At 50.8% G+C, this 21,611-nt stretch overlaps 2 protein-coding genes across 6 annotated transcripts; one reads left to right on the plus strand and one right to left on the minus strand.

Moving 5' to 3' along the window:
• Nucleotides 1-1,406: 1,406 nt before the first annotated feature.
• On the plus strand, nucleotides 1,407-5,420 carry LOC149916003 (uncharacterized). 3 transcript variants are annotated; one of them, XR_016471074.1, is made up of 5 exons: nucleotides 1,407-1,475; nucleotides 2,162-2,251; nucleotides 2,438-2,501; nucleotides 4,429-4,510; nucleotides 5,176-5,420. XR_016471074.1 is itself a non-coding variant. In XM_090150239.1 (4 exons), the coding sequence occupies exons 1-4, from the start codon at nucleotides 1,425-1,427 to the stop codon at nucleotides 5,330-5,332; spliced, it is 354 nt and encodes a 117-aa protein (XP_090006365.1). In that variant the 5' UTR covers nucleotides 1,418-1,424; the 3' UTR covers nucleotides 5,333-5,420. The 3 variants fall into 3 exon arrangements, 1 of the variants encoding a protein (XP_090006365.1); XR_016471075.1 differs by lacking the exon at nucleotides 1,407-1,475 and adding an exon at nucleotides 1,779-1,963; XM_090150239.1 differs by lacking the exon at nucleotides 2,162-2,251 and having other exon boundaries at nucleotides 1,418-1,475.
• Nucleotides 5,421-9,040: 3,620 nt separating this feature from the next.
• Nucleotides 9,041-19,629, minus strand: SPRY3 (sprouty RTK signaling antagonist 3). Of its 3 annotated transcripts, none has more exons than XM_031594374.2 (2): nucleotides 19,510-19,629; nucleotides 9,041-14,912 (listed from the first exon to the last, which is right to left on the minus strand). In XM_031594374.2, the coding sequence occupies exon 2, from the start codon at nucleotides 14,863-14,865 to the stop codon at nucleotides 13,945-13,947; it is 921 nt and encodes a 306-aa protein (XP_031450234.1). In that variant the 5' UTR covers nucleotides 14,866-14,912; nucleotides 19,510-19,629; the 3' UTR covers nucleotides 9,041-13,944. The 3 variants fall into 3 exon arrangements, with proteins under 3 accessions (XP_031450234.1, XP_090006326.1, XP_090006325.1); XM_090150200.1 differs by lacking the exon at nucleotides 19,510-19,629 and adding an exon at nucleotides 18,022-18,175; XM_090150199.1 differs by lacking the exon at nucleotides 19,510-19,629 and adding an exon at nucleotides 17,741-17,990.
• Between the last annotated feature and the right edge of the window lie 1,982 nt (nucleotides 19,630-21,611).

Below are 21,611 nucleotides of genomic sequence, written 5' to 3' on the forward strand. Positions count from 1 at the left end.
GCTGCTAAATTATTCACTCTGCACTACTGGAGTCTCAGCGGTGGAAGAGAGGGGAGGAAGATTTTGCTGCTGCTAGTCATGTTATGCTGTCAATTCATTCTCAGGGCTGAGAGTCTGCCATCTGCTACTGAACTCACCAAGAAAGATGGGGGGGGGAGAAAGGCAGCATTTTTAAGCACTGATTGCTCATCATATGGCAGCTCAAGAGCACATTTTCTAACATTCATGAGAAGTATGAATCCAGGGGGAAGCGCAGAGCGGAAGGGATAATATGCCATTTAGAGTATTCCACCCACACAGATGGAAAGGAAATATGTGAGGGCACAAAATCCCATTCTGCCTGTCCAGCCTGTCCAGCCTGGGAGGTCAACAGAGATGGTCGATGTAGCATAACCTCCTAGATCTGTTCCTGGGCTTCACATCAGGCACTTTCTCACTTCTCCAACCATTTAGTGGTCTCCTTGGCTGCCGAGCTACCTTTCAGCCCACTTGAATTTTGATGGATTTTAACCCTGATATCAGGAAAGTAAAAATTTTTGGATGGTGATCGGTGTTATGGAAGATCCTTATTGCTCGGTACACAACTGATAATGCCAGAGGAAACGTGGAGAAATTGCTCCTCCTCTGGTGTCAGTGTTGGTGGAACTGCACAATGACCAGACTCTGGATGCATCACCTGTGTCTGGAAACACATCCAGCCCTGCTGCATACAGCACCAAGCAGTTTGCTTTGTCAGATCTAACCAGAAGAATGCATTAATGAACTGAGCAGTGTGTGTCCCTGCAGGCAGAGCTGCAGAAGGAGATAGAGCCCCTTGGCAGGGTATGAAAGGAGAGCAAAAGAAAAGGAGGAGGCAACAAAAATCAGAAGGGAAAATGAGCTCACTGACTTGATCAGCCACAGACTGACATCATGGAGCAATAGAAATCCGAGGGTCTTCGGTCAAGGATGAAGTGGTGGAGATAAAGGCACCACATGATTCATTAATGTCTTCTGTGGCCTAGACAGGAAGGAGGGACAAAGATACAGAACTACCATGTGCTTTCCTATGCTGCATCACAACGCTGAAACAAAATATTCTGGGTAAGTCCATTAGTTGAGAGGCTTGTTCCTTTTCATGTCTTTTCCTCCAGCTGATCAACTTCTGAATGGCCAGCATTGCCCTGGGATGTGAAGAAGGAGCTTGAAGAACAGGTTAAGATCCTCAACATGCTGTAGTTTGGACTTAAAGCATCCACAAGACCCCAGGCATGTGTATGCGAACTGCTAAGTCATGGCCTGAAGCAATGATTGAGCACCTGGTGTAGGGACAGCCAGCCCTGGGAGTACAGGTGAAAGCAATTCACCTGCGTGACTGGAAGGAGCTAACCTAACTTAACCTAACCTCATTTAAGGGCTGGCTACCACAAAGGGAGGATCTCTATATGGAGCTCCCCCCTTCTGGAGTATTTAGTGAGTGTTGGTCCTTGGGATGGGTAAGCAAATCTTTCTTTCTTTAACTGAATTGTGACCATTGCCTTTTTTGGGTGATAATTTAGAACTGGTTGTCTGTAATTGCCTTTCCTTATAGCACAGTACAAAAACCTTCCTTAGGATGTAACCTAGACAAACATCCCATGAGTTCTGTTAGCTTTTTTTATTATTATTATTTATTTACCTATCACATAGGCTGCTTCTTCACCAATGTTCACGCCTGCTGTCCCTTAATACAAGAAGAATTCACTGATGAATAGGGCCAGAACCTGTTTTTGCCTGTTCTATCCTCAGTACCTCCTTATCTGTCTTTTGCCATATGCTCTGCCCACTGCCTTCTCCACCTGGCCATAGTGTCTCATAGCAGAGGAAGAAAGCTCTGAGACAAGCTTGAAATTCCAGTCCTCTTTGGCTTCTTGCACCCATCCCATCTCCTGTTCTGGAGCACAGACTGAAGATACTGCTCTCTTCTCATGCTCTCATCTTGCTGGTAAAGTATCACAGAATCATAGGATGACTTAGGCTGGAAGTAACCTTAAAGATTATTGAGCTGCATTGTCCCCACTGTGGGTAGGGTCACCAATCAGAAGAGATGCCTCTTGTGCAAGCGGAGGAGCTGGATGCTTATTTTCCTCTTCTCTCTCCATTTCTTTTTTTTTCTTTTTCTTTTTTCTTTTTTTTTTTTAAGTTCATCTTTCTGTGCTGAAGGACATTCAAAATAAAGACAACCTTCCCTCAAAAATAACAGGCTGTATAATCCCAGAGGTGCACCTTTCAGGTAAGGCACGAACATGCTCATCCCTTGATCAAGGAAAAGGCATTTTCCCCCTTATTTGCTCTCTACCTCAGACTCTCACAGCCCGTTTCTTTCCCTCTGAAATATGGTGGGATTTTGGTCTGTGTGCTGGGAAGGGGGGGGTATTTGATTTTTAATGCTTAGTTATTTATTTTTGACATTGCACAGGCCATTCCAGCGCCCGCTTTATCTCCAGTGATCTCTGACCCCTGCATGTCAGGAGTTCAATCTGGTACGTTCCACTCTTTGCCCCCACTTAATTCTTTTTTAGCTGCTCGGCCTTTGAAACCTGGTGCCATATGCCAGCCCCAAAGAGCCCTGATCAATACTGGGGGACCGCGTCCCTGTGACCTTGCAACCTGCCCCGTAAAGGGCAGAGGGCAGAGCAGAGTGTTGGCCATGTTCTCATTACGAGATTTCAGCTGCATTCGTTGGAGGGGGAGGGAGAGCCTTTCTTTCTCACTTTCTTTCTTGCTTTCTTTTCATGAAACTTAGACACCAGAACTCCTGGCTGTCTATTGACTCCTCGACTTCATTTAAGGAAAGTGAGCAAGAGAACAGCTGAAAATCAAGATGCCTGAGGATTTAAGATAGGAAGATCAGCAGCATGTCTTGGTGGAGGAAATGGACTGTTTGTGTCAATCCTTTTCAGGATGCTTTGGGGTGCAATGCCTTGGTCACCCTTTAAACAGGGGGATCCATTTAAGAATTGCTTGGTCTGCACAGAAGAGTCCTGGAGACACTTCAGAAAGAGGCACCCAATTTCTCTCCTCTTGCATGGCCTCTGTCCAAAGGAAGAGTCCATAGGAACATGCTGGGGTGCCCTATTCCCAGACCCTACACTTCAGTCATGGGGTAGTGCTGGGGGAGGGGAGGGGGTCCTCGGCCCATTCCAATGAGTGTGAACCATTCCTTCTTGGGCCACCACATCTTGAAGCCACTCCTTTTATAAGGCATAGATCTGCTTCTTGGTCATCTCTTTTTGGCTCTGTACAAAAAAGTAAATGTGCCTGCTTTCTGCCCTTGCTCCTTTCCTTTTTAGAACAAGGATGGAAATAAAAAGGGAAAAGCTTGCAGTGCCTCCATGAGACAACATAGCTTTGATGGGACAGCTTCCTAAGTAAGATTTAACCCAGCTTCATTTCCTCACAGAGAAAAACCCAAAGTTAATGCTGAGGGAGAGGCACTCACCCAGGAGCAGCCATCTGCCAGGTGATATGGGGTGGGGAGACAGAAATGCTCCTTTGGCACAGGATATCCTATGTCTGCCTCTGTGGATCCAATTCCCATAGTGATGGGGACCACAGGGTGGTTTGGTTGGAATGCAATTGGCTGCTAGTTTAATTCCTGGGGTCAGCACAACTGTGTAAACCCACCCCACGCTGCTCTTTCCTCCTCCTCTCCTTTGCTTCTACCTCTGCAAAGAGATGGACACACCAAGCTCTGTGGGACAAACGCTGTGTCCCATGCAGTGGTACTCCAGCTGACTCCCCCAGACCACCAGTTTAAGGTTAGGGGTTTCTATAAGCCTCTAAGCAGACTTCAGGGAGCATTTCCGAGCTGAGTTGAGAACTCCCTCATTCACCCTAATTATCCAAAGGATGAAAACATCCGAGCTCTCCCCAGGATATATTCAGGGATATTCCCTGAGGCTGGAGAGCAGAGAATTCCACATTTTGCATTGCACTGCAATCCAAAAGTTCACCCAAGGACAAGAGCAATGGGGCACTTCATCCTTCTGATTGAGTGCACCATACCCATGGGTGGCAAGGGGAGCCAATACCCCAGACAGAGGGCACTGCTGCACACCATCCAATTAACCCTTCTGATAGCTTCGATTAAAAATAAAGGGGCCTTCAGGTCCCTGCTGGAGTGGCCTGTTTTATGTGTGCATCTCCTTGGTTTTGCCTCAGTGTATGATGTTCAGGAAGCGGTTATTTCAGGAAAGGTATGCTATAGATAACTGATCTGCCAGCCAGGTGTCATATTCCTTCATTTATTTTCAATTACTTTGTCTCATTAGCTCCGGTGAGAACTGCCTGGTGTCAATTCATTTGGTCACCTCTGTGTGTGCTGCACCTCTCCAGAGGCAAGTCTCTGGTGTGGTGTGATCACTCCCTGGGGGATGCTGTTACAAAACAGCTCTGCTTCTCTTTCAGCTTCATCTTGTTCTCATCTTCCGGGCAACCCCCTGCTTTATGCCCCTCCTCAGGGTTTCACAGAGTTCCTGGACAAAAGCAGGTGAGAAGTGCAGTCTTTGGGATAGGAGCCACCCCTATGCATATTGCAGCAATAGGTGCTAACGTTCACAAGCTGCAAAGCCTTCTAGCAAACCTTGTTCCCAAGTCCAACTCCCTGATATGAGGTTTTGGTGGGTGGGGGTTTGTGCCTTCTCCCCAGTAACAGTGACAGGGTGATAGGTATTGGCCTTACATTGCACCAGGGGAGGTTCAGGTTGGAAATTAGGAAAAAATTTTCTTCTCCTAAGTAGTGGTGAGGCATTAGCATAGGTTGCCCAGGGAGGTGGTGGATTCATCATCCCTGGAAGTGTTCAAGATAAGGGTTGATGTGGCAATGAGGGCATGGTTTTGTGGGCAGTATTGGTGGGAGATTGACAGTTGGAGCCTACAGGTCTTCCCCAACCTTAACAATGCTATGATTCTCAGCACTGTCAGGATGGAGGTGAGATCTCAGGACCTCCTGGACTGTCATTTCATTCCCTGCGCTGTGTGTACACAACTCATAGAGCTGCCTCTAAGAGTGCACTTCTGGTCAATGCCCACGTTCACCCCTTTACCTAGAGGAGCAGTCATTAACACCCCAAAGCCACTATGGCTCTAGAGAAAGGTGATTTGTGCTGGTAGTCCCAGGACTCATCATGCTTCCTGCGTGAATTCTCTTTTTAGCCCTTTTGTTCTGGTTCCATGTCCATTCATTTATGCCCAACCTCATGTAACAGAGGCGGGGACAGATGCTGGAACAGATGGTAGCATAAAGAGGCAGAAGAAGACATCAATGCCATCAGATGCATATGGAAGAGAGAAACTAGCCCTCCAGCTCTAGCTGCAGATTCCTCCTACTTTTCAGCACAGCATAAAGCCTTTCAAAACCAAACTCCCTACTTCCCAAGGGATGTCCTGACCTACTGTTTGCCTCTAGGATCATCTCTGGCTGAACCACTCATGGTGGACCACCATGAAGTAGATTTGTGCTTGCTCACTGCACAAGGTTTTTGTGTTTTCAACTGTCCAAGCATGAACTGAACCATACCTGGCATGTTCCCCAGGGTGACATGAGCAACTTATCTGCCTGCTCACTGTCAGCCATGTGGCCAGCTCAGTCTGGTGGTGACAACAGCAAAGACCACAGAGGACATGATGTAATTTTCAGATCCGTTGGGGAGTTTTCAGCAGTGATGGCTGGAAAAAAACAGCAGTTTCTCTGTGAAAAAGGGCACATTCACTCTGGTTCCAATGAGAAAGAAATAAATAGAAAGCCTGGTAGTGACTGTCCTTAATTGATTAGTCATTTCTGCAGATGATAATTGCACATCAAAAGACAGGGATCCTACTGTTTCATGCAAATGTCCTCAAGAATAACAGCAAGACACAGGGGAAGTGGGTAGGGGAAATAAATCCTTTAAGGCGCTGCCCGGGAGAATTCAGAGCTTGAGTTCCATTTTGGAAAAACAATGTTGCTCTGAACATGTCTGGAAGAAATATCCTCGACCTCCTGAGTGCCAGAAACATGGAGAAAGAGGAGGACAGGAGAGTGCCCCAGCCATACCAAAGTATCACCTTTTCAGACACCAGTGGAGTGCTTGAAGAGCTGCTGATGAGACAGAGTTGTAGTTATTCATTGTGGGTTCTGCAGCGATCCCCAATTTTGGGTCCTTCCCACACACTGCAGTCTCCTGGGCTCTCTGACTTGTTCCTGGTGTGTCCAGTCCCATTCTGCTCCCCATGCTGCCACATCTGGGCCACAAGCTAAATGCCAACCCTGGGGCTCATTTGAGAACCTCCGTTCTCATTTAATTATTTCAGTGAAGCTGCTAGCCCTGGTGTCTGGCAAAAGAGGCTTGTGAGCATGACTCAGTCAGCCTCCAAAAGCAGCAGTGAAAAAACAAGAATCTGCTGTGAGCTGCATCTTGATTTTTTTAAGCCAACCTCGTGATGCTTTGCAGGGCCAAAGCACGAGTCTGTAATATCAGAACAGTGCTATAAACTGCAGGCGTTTTGGGGTGCTTATAAGAAAAATGGTCATTTTTCACAAGCACACAGCCACCACTGGGGTCGTGGAGACCCCCTTGTAGGGAGTGAGCCCCTCTGCATCACAGCTACACTGTGGGAGAAGCCTTTGCAGGTGTCATTTCTTGTGTGGGCAGTTTCCAAGGTTCCCAGCTGCCCTCCTCACTGCCCCTGGTAAATCCCAAAACTGTGATCCCTCCAGGTCCCATATCCCAAACTCCCTGAGCAGTGGTATGCAAAGCAGAGCTGGGGACAGCACCAGACTGTTATCTTGCATCCGCTTAGACCCACCAGCACTGGATTCTTCAGAGCAGTGGTCAAGGATTTTCAGGGCAATAAGCTGTCCTCAGCCCTACCCAAAGGATGACTGTGGAAGACCTAGCAGGCACTGGTGGTCGTGGAAAAGCCATTTAGCAAATTCCTCCAGCCTAAATTCCCACTCTGTGGTCCTTGCAGCCTCTGGCGGAAACGAGATCTGACCTTCCACCTCCTCCTATGCAGCTCTGCATGCCTGGATTCCTACATGCTCATCACCTTCAGCGCAGGTTAAGGAACAGCTGGCATTTAAATATTCCTTCATCACTCCATCCACGTCATCGATAAAGTCACAGACAGCGTGTTGGATCTGGAGGTTTGCCTTCAGATCCTTTACCTTCAGCCGTCTTCAGCACAGAGTTGCTGCAAGCTCCTTCCCCTTTGTAGTCAGCAAAGAGAAATAGGCGCTTTCAGGGCATGAGTCATCTGACCTATTTAGCCATCTTAGGAAGAGATGAATGAGTCCTTAAGAGGGCCCGTTTCTTACTGCTGTCTAGACAGCCAAGCTCTCAGCTGCAGACGCCTACCCTTGCTCTTCGGGCTGGGAAGGACTGCTGGCTAATGGTGGGCTCCCAGCTCTAGCAAAGCATTGGCTCACACCTGAGTACTGAGGAGAGATTTGAGCTCAGCCTGGCTTTGTTCCCTCTGAAGGGAGGATTTCAACACCAAAAAGGTGGAAACCCACTTCTGCTGTACCTGCAAGGGAGGGTTTCGTGAAACTGGGCTTCCTCTGCTGTGACAATATGGCACAGGGCATTTCAGGTCTGAATGTCAATGGGCTGTGTCAGCCAAGAGGAGGTGTTTTATTATTCTCAGCTAAACCAGCAAAAGGGGCTCAGTCATCCTGGTGGCATCGCTACGTGACTGTGACCCAGTGCCAACACCAGCTGGTCTGGGATAAACTTGAGCCTGTGGAGCACTTGGTCTTCACGAGGATGCAAATAGCAAAGGTCATGCAGTTCAAAGAGTCAGCCGGTTCTAAGAAGAAAGCCCAACCACCAGGACTGTTTGTGATTCCTGGGGCTATTATGAATTGCTCTGTACAAGAGAACAAAAGCGTCCAAGTGAGTGGTGACCATCTCTTTCTGATTGCCTGTGGGCCACTTGCCCGTGGCTCTCTGTTAATCTGCATTACCATTCTTTGCCTTGCCTTGCCTTGCCTTGCCTTTCCTTGCCTTGCCTTTCCTTGCCTTGCCTTGTTCATAAAGATCTGTAGATACCCACAAGATTGGTGGCATGGGCTGAGAGGGACAGAGTATGGAAAGGTGGTACTACACAAACTAAAAAGGCTCTAACATAGTTAAAACAAGCTGTGCATCTAGGAACCAAACTGGTTGGCTGTGCCTAAGAGGGACTCTGGCAGTGACAAATGGCCCAAAGTCATCTTTTGTTTTAGAAGCAGGGGAAGAATGAGTCACAGCAGGGACTGGACTCACATCTGTCCTCCAAAACCCTGAGGCAGATCCTGAATGCTGTGGTGAGGCCTTGGCATATGTGTTGGAAAGCATGTTCTGGTACCAGAGACAGGCTCCAAGGCCAATGACACAGCGCGAGAGAAGGCTCTATGCTGAGAGGCGTTAGAGAATGTACTCCAGAAAAGGCTTCAGAAATGTGTTTTGGGGACCAAACCCCAACAGATCTCAGGGATGTCTTACCTCACACCCTTCTTTTGCTGCCCAGGAACCCACCATGCTTCAGGGACCTGGAACAGCCACAGCAGGGAGTCAAACACTGAGATTTTTGAGGTTTTCGTTAAGCACCAGGAGAGGGGAGGTGTCACAGAGCCAAAAAGGATCCCACCAACACCCATCCCATGCCAGCAGTGCCTACACAGAGCCAGCACCTGTCCAGAGCCTTGCCAAAGCAGGAGCCTGAGTCATGCCCTGGCTGTCATGAAGACAAGCAGACACTTTCAAAATTAATATATATTTTTATTGAATAGTTGCTCTAACTGGGCTTGTGAAGCCACCCATAGAATTACTTCTTTCATCTCAGCAGTGGTTCAGTTATCAGTTATTAGCTTTGCAAGAGAAGAAAACCAAACAGAAGGAGGTGCATTAAAATAAATAGGTTATTTTTTTTTTATCTTTAAAATAAACTTTTGAAATAAATACTTTGTTATTTTTTTAGAGGTTTTTTTTGTTGTTTTTTTTTTTTTTTTTCCTTTTAAATTTACAAGAGTATTGTCAAAAAAAAAAAAAACAGCCATCAGGTTATAAACATGTATTATACCTTATAGAAAGGAACCCAAATAAAGGCAGCCAGGGAGGGATCTCTTTATACACTGTACAGAATGCCTTTGTACCAGTTAAATGGAGAATTAGAGGCTTCGGTTCTTGGTATGATGCTCTCCTTTGAAGCCAAGGGGACCTGTCTTCTTGGGAGAGTTTTGTGCTGAGGACACTGCAGAGGCAGGCAGCTACCTGCCCACTGAGCATCACGAAGGCCTGAGGGAACTGCCAGGAGGTGGGAAGATGAGGAAGAGAAGGTGGACAGGGAAGGAGGGGACCAGCCGCACCAGCAACTCATCGGGGAGGATTTGATTCCGCTCCTTTTGAAGCCCTTTGTGTGTTTGCAAGAGGTCCTGGTCCTCACTAAGAAATATCCTGAAGCATGTGAGCCTGTAGGAGGTCACAGCTTTGCTTCAGATCTGAACCAGCCACCTCCAGCTGCTGTACATATCTTAGAGGAGTGGGCTCCATGGGCTCCTAGGAGACCAACCTCACTTCATTTCCACTGAAGAACAAGATTGGGGTTTCAGGTGGGATAGGGGAAGATCTCTTCTCTGCCTTTCTTGTGTACTGATCACAAAAAGATAGACCTTCTGATATCCAAAGACCTCTCAGTGTTCTCCAGCCTCAAAATACCCGTGGACCGGAATGAGAGAGAGAGCAAATGAACAGTGCAGGTGCTGGAAACAGCAAGCTTGGGGCATGCCATGCTCCTTCCTGGTGCATCCCACTCCTGTAAACCCAGTTCATCCCTCTTTATTGCACTACAGCAGCTGTTGATAAACTCTAATTTTGTGCTTTGGCATCTTTTGGCCAATGATACTTCCCCACCATTCTTTTGGATCATACGTGAGGATAGGGGAGAGTTGACTCAACAGGATTTTATGGGAATCTGAGAATGAAATCTCAAAGACCTTCCCCTCCAAAATCCAACCCTGCCAACTGCTTTTTGATGTCCTTGGCTGGCAGCAGCTGCTTTCGTGGGAGACAAAGAGCTTTCACAGGGATGAGTGCCAACCTGAGCTACACCCCAAACATCACCTACTTCCACTGGGAAGACTGGGGGAACTGGGATAGGTTGTGTGCTTCAGCTTGGTCCACAGTGACTCCTCCTCAACAGTTCTGGGACCGATCACACTGTATTAAAGGAGTGGAACAGGGCTGAAAGAAGCCATGGCACAAAGCAAGCACCATCAGGAGTCTTTGGAGAAGATGGGAAGAGCAGAGCAGGGGGAGCTCAGGTCCTGCTCAGCAGCTCCTGCCCTGCCTTCTGCTCCTTGGCACCTGAGCAGCTGTCCTTAAATTTGCCCTAAAGCTCTGCATGTTTCCTGGGAAAGGAGCCCATGACCAGCACAGATGCACAATGTGGAGAAATGCTCTTTTGTGAAGCAGTTCCATCCTCGTCAGGTCCCAGGAGTGCATGGAAAACAGAGGACTTGTCATGCAACTCTCCAGACAGAAAACCAAGAAAGACACGTAGGGACAGAGAGACACCCAAACTGTCAGGGCAAGCAGCTGCACACAAACATCTGGAGCAGATGTTATCTGACTCATTACAGGGTGGGGCAGGAAAGGGGCTCACAACTCCAACCAAAATTGGAGCCCTCTCTGAAGGAAAACTGAACCATCCAGCAGCCAGAAATGGGAAGGGAGCAGGATGGAACTGGTCTGAAGACATTAGGAAAAGCTCAGGAAAAATAAACATGATTAGAGGCTACCCACAGCCTTCCTGACACCAGATGGGCTCAGTGAACTGGAGCTGGCATCTTTGGAGAGCTTTTGCAAATGCCAACTCTGAACATTTCCAGTCCATGCAACTATAGGACCTCAATGTGGCTCTGATTTACCTTCAACACAGTCCAGCTGAGGCTCTGCATGGTCTAACAGCCCTCTGTGCCCAAATGGGCACTCTCCAATTCCCTTCTACATGCCCCATATTCCATAAAATATATCTCATGAGTTTGGCTTTTACAGGAGGTGAGACATTCTAGAGACGTGGCCAGACTCCTCAGCCCTGCACTCCGGTATGGCATGATTCCCTATTGGGAATGGAACTTCAGTGCTGACCCAGAAAAAGCCCATTAGGTAGACAGCATCCTGGACTCCTACCAATTGCTGAAGGTAAATATGCTGCAATAGTAGTGCTGGGTTCCACCTCACTGCACTATGCCAAGGCAAACTGGCTCCGACAAGATGATATCTGGACAGCCATCTTCTCATTCTATGGCTCCAGCACCTGAAGGAGATCACCCTATGCTTGCATGATTTGAGAGGCCGTGAAAATTATGAAGCTTCACATGTTGAGTCATTCCACCATCAGGAGAGGAAGCAATGATTTGCAGAGATACAGAGGTGGTAACTAAATTTATAAGACGGCTCCACTTAAAAAGGAGAAGGAAAAAAAAAATCAAAGTAGAGCAAGTTGGAAAATTCTGTTCATTAGTTTTCTTCTGAAAGTTTCAATGAACTATTTCCCGTTCTTGTTGAAGTGAGCCAGTTCCTCAAATTCTCAATGAAAAAAAAAAGGGACTTTTTCCCCTCAAAAAGTTTTACACTTTTTAGGAGGAATAAATTTAATCAGCACCAATAGATAAGTGAAGAGAAAAGGAAGGATGCCTCTTGGTGGAAGTCTCTCCTCCAAACACCACTTGGAAATACCCACGTGCCAAGCAACTGCTGGCATATGGATAAATACATTTGTGGAGTATTTTGTAATTGCTTGCCACAGAGATGAACTGACCTTGTGTTGGTACAGACATGTACAGGCTACTGTCTGAGAAGGTCATTGCCTTAAAACCCAAATGGCAAAACTGCACAGGCATCATCTTCTCCCTTCTTATCAGAACAAGATCCTTGCTGTAAGCCACGGCATCATCCTGAATTCTCTGCCACTCACGGAGGTGGGCTTTGCATTTTTAGAAGCATCTTCCATCAACGCCCCTTGGGCTCTGAGTGAAACCAGGATCAGGATTTTGGTCATGCCCATACCACACCCCAGGCACAAACTCTCCACCAGGGATAGGATTCACCTCCACTTCACTCCATCAACATGTAGCTCCCTTAGAATCAAAGGAGTCAAGCACCAGCAGCACACATTTTAATTAATGTTTCTGAGGAGGATGAATCACTCCCTGGAACTGCTTTTTTTTTTTTTTTTTTTCCCCGCAACAGAGGGAGCTTGGATCAGCTGTGATTTTTAGATAGCAAATGTATGGGAAGATGAATCCCATCAAGAAATGCTACCTCCTGGCTCATCCCACAGCCAGCACTAAATCCTACTCCCTCTCTGCAACCTCTATACCTCCCTTTCCCCCTCACCCGACTACCTAGGAACTCAAGGTCTAGGATTAGCGATAAACAGATCGGGAAATCATCTTCCAGAATGTGGAAGTGTACCAGGAAGCCAAACCTTGCATCTGGCACCATTCACAGCAGTATCATGGATATTATTAGTAATAGTCCTAGCCATCCTAACGTTATATTTATATATACAAAAATAGATCCACAGAACTCTACGGAAAGAAGTGGCTGAGTGAATGCAATGGGCAAGCCCTGGACAGCAGATTCTTGGAGGAAGCCAAGGGAGACTTTGCATATATTTCTCCAGGGGACCCATTTACTTCCCTCTGCACACACTTGTGTCTCAGAGGAGTGACAGCCTTGGGACATAATCCCAGCTCCAAGCTCCCCTGACCCACCAGTGGCAAGTGGAGATGGGGCTGAGCCCAGGTCTGGAAGGATCTACCCACAGCTGCAGCAATGGGTTTGGCTTTTTAGCATCACAGCACATAAACCATGAAGCACTGATCCCATATCATGGTCTGCAGATGGCCCAGCCCAACGGCTCCATTCAGCCCCATCTCCACTGTTACAGAATACCCTCAGCAGTGACAGTGCTGTGGCATACTGATGGCCAAGGAAAGCAAGATGAGGGCTCAAAGGCAATTTCTGCAGGGAAGGAAGGTTAGGGTCCCATCTGCGGAAACCCCCTTCAACTCTTCCTCCCAGTGGGAAGAGCCATGGCCCAGGGACCCTGAGTCTCATTTTCCCCAAGCCAAAACAGGACCCCCACCTCGGATCAGTGCTAAGCAGCGGGGAGAGAAGAGCTGGCTGTCGACAGTTGGGTTTGGGGACTTTTTTAAAGTGATTTCAGTGCTGGTGGAAGGTACCAGACAGGCAGAAGGCAGATCTAGGGAACAGGGTGTTGGGACAAAGCTCTGTCCCCATGGCTATTTCACCCTACCTCGAGGACAAGCCTGGAAGTATAGAAAGGGAGCTGCATCTGCTCAGTGGTGGGATGGAGATGGGTGATAACATCATCTTCTCTCCCATCCCACCATGGTTTGCACTTTGGAGGAAGACCCTTCACCTCCAGGCATGAAGAAATTAATAGTTGTTCCAAACCAGCATCCTGCTCTCCATCACATCCCAGGGGAACCTTCCCCTCACTGCAGCTGGGCAGCAGCTGAAAGGTTTGAAATCTTCCCACAATTTCCCTTCCTCTTGGAGGCAGGAGAAATGAGGTGCCACCTGATTGGCATCTCTTGATGGCTTCCAAGCAGGCAGGGAGGCTGTTGCTGCTTGGTCGGACCCTGCGGCACCTGGAGGATGAGGGACGTAGGCAGTGGGAGAAAATGGAGACCACCCCTGAAAAGTGCTGGAAGGAGAGAACAGGTCCAGGCTCCTGAAGGACTCTAGCTTGGGATGCATGGCCCCAGCTCCTCCTCCCATTGGGAAGAGCCATGGCCCAGGGACCCTGAGTCTCATTCCTAGGAGGAAGGCAGGGGGCAGGGGAGCACTGCAGAGCAGGGATAGCCAGAGGAGAATGGGTACGAAGGGGAGAAGATTAGGAGGAATTGTCTGCTTGTCCTCCCGGGGAGGGTCATACCGGCTTATCCAGCGCCTTGGGGAACGGCGTGCCGCTGGAGGAGGAGATTTTTCTGCACACTGTGTTGGTGTGGGTCTGACAGCGGCAGCCGGGGCGTTTCAGGCCATCATAACCCCGCTGGCAAAGTTTGAGGCACCCCAAGGTGGGAAAGTAGCAGCAGAGGCAGGGCATGAGGAGGGAGAGGAAGCTCATGGCAGCCCAGCGGGCACAGCAGGAGCCCGGCCCGCAGGAGCATGGGTCGTCAGCGCAGGTGTCCTCGTCATCGCTGGAGCAGTGGTAGAAGAGGCCCTTGACGCAGCAGAGACAAGTCCCGTAGTCGAGGAGGCTCTCTGGGGAGCACAGGCAGCGCTGATTGCACAGCCAGCAGGAGGGCAGGCCGCGGGCGGCCGTGCAGCGGGCACACTTGCAGCGCCCGCACTCCTCGCAGACGAAGAGGTGCCCGCCGTGCAGGCTGCCCTTCTCCACCGCCCCTTTCAAGGGAGATTCCTCCGCTTTCAGCTCGCCGGCCCTGGGCTGCGTCCGGATGAGCGAGTGGCCCGAGTGGGACGGCGTCAGGGCGCTGAGCAGGCGCTGCTCGGAGGCTGTGGTGCTCTGGGACACGGAGCTGGCCGTGCTGGAGTGGCTCATGGCTTGCTGCAAGGGCGGCATGTGAGGCTGCTGGCTGTGGCTGCGGTGCAGGTCCTGCAGCGTGGAAGATGCCAGGCGGTCCTGAGTCCACTCCTGCTTGTGCGGTGGCTGCGAGAGGGACGGGTTGGAGCGGGCTTGCTGGAAGCAGGTGGCTGGCCTCTCCACGTAGTTGTTGCTGGCACGGATGGAGCGGATTTGGTCGATGGACAGGACCTGCTGGAAGTCTTCAGCCGGGGGTTCCATCGTCTCGTCACAGCTGAGTTCAGCCACGCTGGAAGAGAGCTGCATCGCCAGGAATTGGGGGAGCCTGCGGCATCAGGGCACATCTAATAGTCCTAAAGGATGAGGTGGGAAGAGAGAGGAGCATTTGTGTTATGCTTCGTAATGGTCCATCCCTGCAGCCCATTGAACTCCTAATGAATTTCATAATCACAGAACGGTTGGGTCAGGAGAGACATCAAAGCCCATCTGGTTCCAACCCCTGACATCAGCTGGCTGCCCCCACTAGCTCATGCTGCCCTGGGCCCCATCCCACCTGGCCTTGAGCACATCCAGGGATGGGGCAGCCACAGCTCTCTGGGCAGCAGTGCCAGAGCTTCACTGCCCTGAGTAAAAAATTTCTTCCTAACATTTTATTCCTAACAACTCGAGGCACTGCTGAGTCCAGGAGGATGTTGGCTGGACATTTCCAAACACTGGGACAGTGAGACTTGTCCCTTGGCTCAGGTGGATGCAGCATCTTCCCATGCTCTGTGTCCTCCTATGGAAGGTTCCCCAACTCATGCCAGCACCAATGGGCACTGCCTGTCCTTCCCTGAGGAGGGAAAGCTCAGTGCTGAGACTTGTCCAATGATAAAGCTGGGAACAGCATCTCCAGCTCAGGAAACTGTCATGAACCAGGGGCACAGGGAAACTGTCATGAGCCAGGGACACAAGTAAGGAGGGGAACCAAACACATTTAATTACAAGTAACAGCAACAAATCACCACTAATACAACGTGTACTTGGCCAGGGTCTGGGATTCCCTAAGACCTCACATTTTGTAGTGTCATGGCCAGATTTCCCATTCACATCCCCATCGCAAAAGGGCAGACTTCTATTTAACCCCAAAGGCAAAGCTGATATAAGTATCTTGCTCCTACATCAAAGCTGCCATGCAAAAATGGAGCAGCTATGCGGATGTGCTTCATTGCATGCCAGTCCCCCCAAGAACTTCCAGTCCAGATTTCAGTTGGATATGTGCTTCGTGTGCACAGCCAACTTCCCTGGAACAAACCTGTTCCCTGGCAGATCAAACATCTGATCCGCGGGTGACACTGGCATTGTCACAGTGCCCACAGGAAGGCTGTTCTATAGGAGCTCCTGTGGCCAGCAAAGGCCAGCAAGTAGGTGAGGGGCCACAGGTAAATCTGCTCATGCAGCAGAGAGAGGCAGAGGGAAGATTGATTTTCATTAGCTAAGGCTGACCTTGAAGTGCAGGAAAAGCAAAGGCAACTTACTTTGACAGTTAAAGCAAGAAGTGCCCTCTCCCATCCCCCTTTCCGGAAAGAAAATGCAAGCATCTGCTTAGATTTGTGGGCTTTTTTGGTTTTTTTTCCTTTCCAAGGACCCCACTTTTAAGCCATCCTGAGCAAGATGCTTGCCCCATGCAGAGCAATTGAGTGGTGGATGGCTCACTGTTGGATATCCACAGCCAACTGGGAGTGGATTTCTTTAGTGGGAATACAAGGTGAGCCAGGAGGGTATGGCTAACCCAGCATGAGAGCATGTTTCCAGGACAGGAATGGGCCATGCAAGCCAAGCTCTCACTGAAGCACAGTCAGAGGAGCTGCAGTCCCCTGGACCCCTGAAGAGATGTGATGCATCTCAGTCTGCAGATGGAACCATGCAACAGGGAGCATAGCAGCTTCAGTGGGTTCCTGCATCTCTCAGGGCTGGGATCCCATTTCAAGGGGCGTTAGGCTGACTGACATCCAGTGCAGCTGGAGCTCCTTACATGTCAGTGTCCATCCCCTTCATTTGGGTGCTGGGTTTGGTATGCTTGGGCATTAGGACTCGAACCAGGCAGACGTGGGGCTCTGGGCAGGTTCACATGGGGGGTTGAAAGTGAGATGTGACCCAAAAGGAGAGACCTGGGACAGCAGAGAGTCTGTGGGGATGGAGATGGTAGAACTGGGAGACTGAGAGCAGCCAAAGGGCAGCTACTCCCACCCAATCCCATACGCAATAAGTAAAGACATGCTTAGGCAGGAGGAGCAGTGTGGAGGATACTGCAACATGGGGGGGACAGGAGGCAGAGAGGAGCTGGCAATAGGAATACAGAACATTGCAACCTGAACACTTAAGATCTGGAGCCTGGACTTGGATGCAGCACCTGAGGCACGACATTTCCTTGGAGAACCCAGGGCACACAACATGGGTCCAGGTGCTCCTGGACCTACAATCCCCAGATGTAGGAGTTAGACTCTTCTCTTTCTGGGACCTGAGCGAACACGAGCTGGGGTGTCCACGGGGAGATGGAGGAGCTAGGGGTCCCCTGGTCCAGTGGAATGGTGGAGAGGGGGACTGAACACCCAAGGGGAGGACCCTGCTGTTGCCCCACAGAACCCCACTTGCTCCAATCGCTCCTTGCCCAAGGCACAGGGGGGCTGCAGCACGTCCCTGCCCTCTTCCCACAGCACTGCCACCCCCTCCCTGCCTACCTGCCTGTTGGGGGGAGCAGGGCAACGTGTCCCCAGCCTCCTCCTCCTCACACCCTGCCTGCCAAGCAGGCATGCCAGCTCCGGAAACCGGGAGCTTTATGACCGGCAGCAGCCCCAAACATATAAAGTTCGTGTGATAATGGGCCAGAGGAAGGATAGTAAAAGCAAATGATTTACAGGCACTGGAGGTGGTTGCGAGCTGGGGATGAGCTCTGCAGAGCACTCCGGTGGGAACAGAGGGGGCTTCCTCCATGCAGGACCCCCTCGTTCCCCGCGCATGGGCACATGCATGCCAGGTCTGCAGCCCCCCCACACATACCCCACTCCTGTCCAGCACTTCACGCGTGAATCCCCGTGAATGCTCCCCACGACCCAGCACCGCCACCGGCAGCCACGCGTATCCCACGCTCCACGCGTGACCAAAACCCCACGCACCCACCCGTGTCCCGTACCCCACTCACCCCGCCGGCCGCTCCATCCGCCGTGCCCAGCCCTAGGGGCCGCCGGGCGGCACGGGTATGGGGCACCGGCCGCCCCCCCCGGCCCCGCAGCCGGGGGCAGCGAGGCAGAGCCCTGCAGGGCTGCCCGGCTCGGGTTTGTGAATGCAGGCAGGTCCTTGTGAATGGGGGCAGCGTGGAGGATGGGAGGGAGGGAGGGATTTAGTGCTGCCCGTTAGCATCTCTCCCTCTCCCTCTCTCTCTCTGCCGCTCGCTTTCCCGGAGCTGGAGCTCTTAATGCTTACCTAAGTGGCGTCATCCAGCTGAAATTGAATCGGCCCATTAGCGGTCCCCATAGAGCCCTGTGCATCCGCTCCCTAGATAATGACTGCAACAGAGCCGAGCGCTGCGGGATGCAGCAGGCGCTATTTAAACATTTCCGTCTCTTCTCCGGCTCTGCTTCCCCCCTCCGCGCCCACCGGGACAGCCCCGCCGTCCCCGTTCCTCGGCCCCGGGGGACACAGGGACGGCCCCATATAGCCCCATCCCATCGGCACTCGTGGGTTCGGTTTATTTTGTCATCACCATGGGCATGGTGTGTCGGAAGCGCCTTGGCTCTGGCAGCACAAAGCAGGGGATGGCATCGACCTGTGCTGTCACGTTGATGCGTAAATCGCTGTGCTTTGGGCACTGTCACCTGCTCCCCGATCCCAGTCACCTCTTCTGGGTATTTGGGAGGCATCGGTGGGAGCCTGGATGCCATCCAGAAAGTTCACACTAATTCCAAATTAGAGTTCAAAGCTCAGATAGGATGGAAAGGAGCTTTTCTTTGCCACACTCTCCAAAATCAGCCCCACAGCCGCTGCTCTCCCAGGAACAAAATGCTGCAGACTCTGGGTCCGAGCAGGACATGGACCTTCTGTCACTCGTACACCCTGTGCTCCCTTCTCGTGCTGCCTTCTGTGAGGCTTGGGCACACTGAGGACCCTTATGACACCCCTGGGGCTCATCTAGAAATTAACAGGAGCTGGGTTAGCAGTCCCGAGGACACGAGGCTTCTCCTTGGTGACACTGCACACAGCTATGGAGGCAGCTTGAGCTCCTAGTCTCTCTATTTACCCCTCAGCTCTTCACGAATGCTGTCAAGCAGTGCTTTTTGGCTGAAATGGCTAAAAGCATTAGCAGTTTGAGGGGGCTGAGGACATATCTTCAAGGAATTAGGATGAAGGCACCAAGAACCAGCACCCTTTGCAAGCTCAAGCAGCATGGGAGCCTGCACCCCAGGGCAGGTCACCGCTCAGATCTGGGCCAGCAAGGCTGGATGTGTGGCTGGAGAAGAAAGATAAGGGTGACAAACAACCCTGCCACTTGTTGCCCAACAGATGGGCTTCAACCAGGATGACCCTGCTGAGCTCAGCGGCTCTCTCCCAGTGTATGCCAGCAGAAGCCCAGCACAGTGACGAGGCACCCTGCTCTCTGGTGGTACATTGATGTGCCTGTCCACACTCGTTTTTAGGCATTTCAATGCTGAGCATCCCTCCCGTGGGGATGGGGGTTCACACAGGATGCTTCTAGAGTTGCTGCACCAGGAGTGGGAAACGGACCCCCAGCAGCATCATCCCACAGCCAAACTGCCACATCTCGCTCCAATCAGTCCCTCCTCTTCATCACATCGCTCCCAGCTCAGGTTTTAAAGGCTCAGAAAGGACCGAGGTGCCCAAACCCCAGCGCCCGCCCCCAAAAAAGCACGTGTGCGCGTCCTCCTTTTCCCAGCCCCGATCTCTCGCTCCCACCTCAAGGCGTGCAGCAATTCGGGCTTTCCCTCCACCGTCTCGCAGCATCCCTGCAGCCCGCGTCGTGCTCGGCGCCGCTTTATTCCTCGCCTGCTGCCGAGGGAGGGCCGAAAGGCATGAATGCCGAGATGCCGAGACAAGTGGGAGGGTGGGAAGCAAAGGGAGAATAGCAGCCTCCTGGGGAGTTATTGACCACAGCATCTCCGAAGAGATAGGGCTGGGAACTGGGATGGATTTGCAGAGGAGGAAAGTTGAGAGATGCTCCCGTAGGGTCTGAGGCAGATCCTCCATTCAGGTGGAGTGTTCTGGTGGGAGTGGGGGGGTTATAATTGGGATAGGAATGTCGTCCCCCCCGACTGTGCACAGTCATAGCACAGAGGATGCTGCTATGACTACCCTGCTCTATGATAGCCTCTCCTCATGAGAGCAGAGGATTTAGCATCCTGCTGTGCCCGGTGTCCCCTGCTACCTGTGCCAGCCAATCCCATCTCCCCCTACGGCCCTTTGGGTCACTGCTCCCAGCTGGAATCTGTCACCTCTTAACCCCTCCAGCACCCCTGGGGTCCTATCCTAAGTAGTTCCCCAGACCCTGTTCTCTGGTCTTATTTTGGAGCATCTCCTCCTGGGACAGCTGACAGTATGGAGTTATACATCTTCCTATGCTCAGTAACAGCTCAAAAAGGTTTTTAGATCTATGCACAAATTCATACCGATTTTAACAAAGCCAAAAGGGCTAAATCTGGAGCCTGAAGTGTTCAGCTGGCATTTAAAGCAGACAGGAGAGCTTCCAAGCACCCCGGTCCCCCTATGCAGAACAGCTCATTGCTGTGATCAGCCCAGGGAGAAAATCCCACAGCAAGGCTGAAGGTGTCTGATCCTTTCTGGTGCTCTCAGCCAGACCTGGGCACCAGCAGAGGGAAGATTCATCTTTGGTTCAAGATGATGCAGGGGGAGAAGGAATAAGGGGGGTGAAGAGAACATATGATTCCCCTGATTAAATCAGACAGAAACAAAGAGGTGCTGGTGCCCTCTAATTTCTAGATTCACAGATTTTAGGGCCAGAAGGGACGGTGATGTTCATCTAGCCTGACAGTCTGTATTATGTGAAAGCCACTTGAAGGCAGACAGCACCAGCAGCTCTTCAGAAGCAGCAGCAAGTGCTGGGGAGGAATTAAAAGGCTGTGATTCTCCCAGGGTGAGAGATGTGGGGATCCCAAAACAAGCCTCAGTGAGGAAGAACCAGGTACATCCGCCTCACTGTGCACAGAATGAACAGACGGCTGCACAGGGAGGGGAGAATCATCATTTCCCTTCTGCATCGTGCAGTTCCTTTGCTCAGCAAGCAGGAGGGAAAAAAGCAAACCCTTTCTTGCGCTTTTATTTTGTTGAATGTAGACACTTCTCCCTATGCCCTGGTGCATCTGGTGAGCAACAAGTGCTGCTCCATGGGGTTCCACACCTCAGATTCCCTCACCTGGGTACCGCATTTCCCAACCCAGTGGACACAGCTCATCCCTAGGAATGAAGCAGGATGGCAGCTCCACCCTGTTTCTTTGCCTTCATCCCTTGGAGCTCCCATTTCAATGTCACTTTAACTTGAACGCGTGTGTACAGGGGAGAAAGGCTTGGTATTAAATTGCCAATCTGGTCACATGTTGCCTGGGATTTGGCCGTAGCTAAGCAGCACCACCCCCGCATTCACTTTTTTGGCTGGTGACTCCTCTGCTCGGCGTAAGGCAGAGCCGGTGAAGAATAGGGGGGGGAAAGGGAAAAAAAAAAAGAAAGAAAGAAAAAAAAAAAAAAAGGCAAGTCATTGTGAATGTCAGGAGCTCCTCAGCTGCGGGTGTGACAGCGATCCTCCCCCTCCAAACTCACTCCGGTTGAGAGCCAAAGGGAGAGGGATTTCATTAGGATCTGGTGGCGGGCTATTTTCAGAGCTGACATCCTACCCACAGCTAAAAATAGCTGGTCCCCTCCATGCAAACCAGGGTTTCTGTTCGGTTAAACTTTAATAAACCTCAGCAAGGCTCAGACCTTGCTTTCTCCCCACACTTTGCTCCCTTGCATGCTCCACTCCCATTGCTTTGCCCCGTCTCCATCCT

This window comes from Phasianus colchicus, chromosome 14 (genome assembly GCF_987193195.1).
Source record: "Phasianus colchicus chromosome 14, bPhaCol1.hap1.1, whole genome shotgun sequence".
NCBI classification, from domain to species: Eukaryota; Metazoa; Chordata; class Aves; order Galliformes; family Phasianidae; genus Phasianus; species Phasianus colchicus.

Excerpts from the sequence above, each read along its gene's own strand:
- SPRY3 (XM_031594374.2), bottom strand. The coding sequence starts at position 14,865 with ATGCAGCTCTCTTCCAGCGTGGCTGAACTCAGCTGTGACGAGACGATG.
- LOC149916003 (XM_090150239.1), top strand. The coding sequence starts at position 1,425 with ATGGAGCTCCCCCCTTCTGGAGTATTTAGTGAGTGTTGGTCCTTGGGA. Across the intron at positions 1,476-2,437 it reads AGTGTTGGTCCTTGGGATGG|GCCATTCCAGCGCCCGCTTT; the intron begins GTAAGCAAATCT and ends GACATTGCACAG. Across the intron at positions 4,511-5,175 it reads GAGTTCCTGGACAAAAGCAG|CCCTTTTGTTCTGGTTCCAT; the intron begins GTGAGAAGTGCA and ends TTCTCTTTTTAG.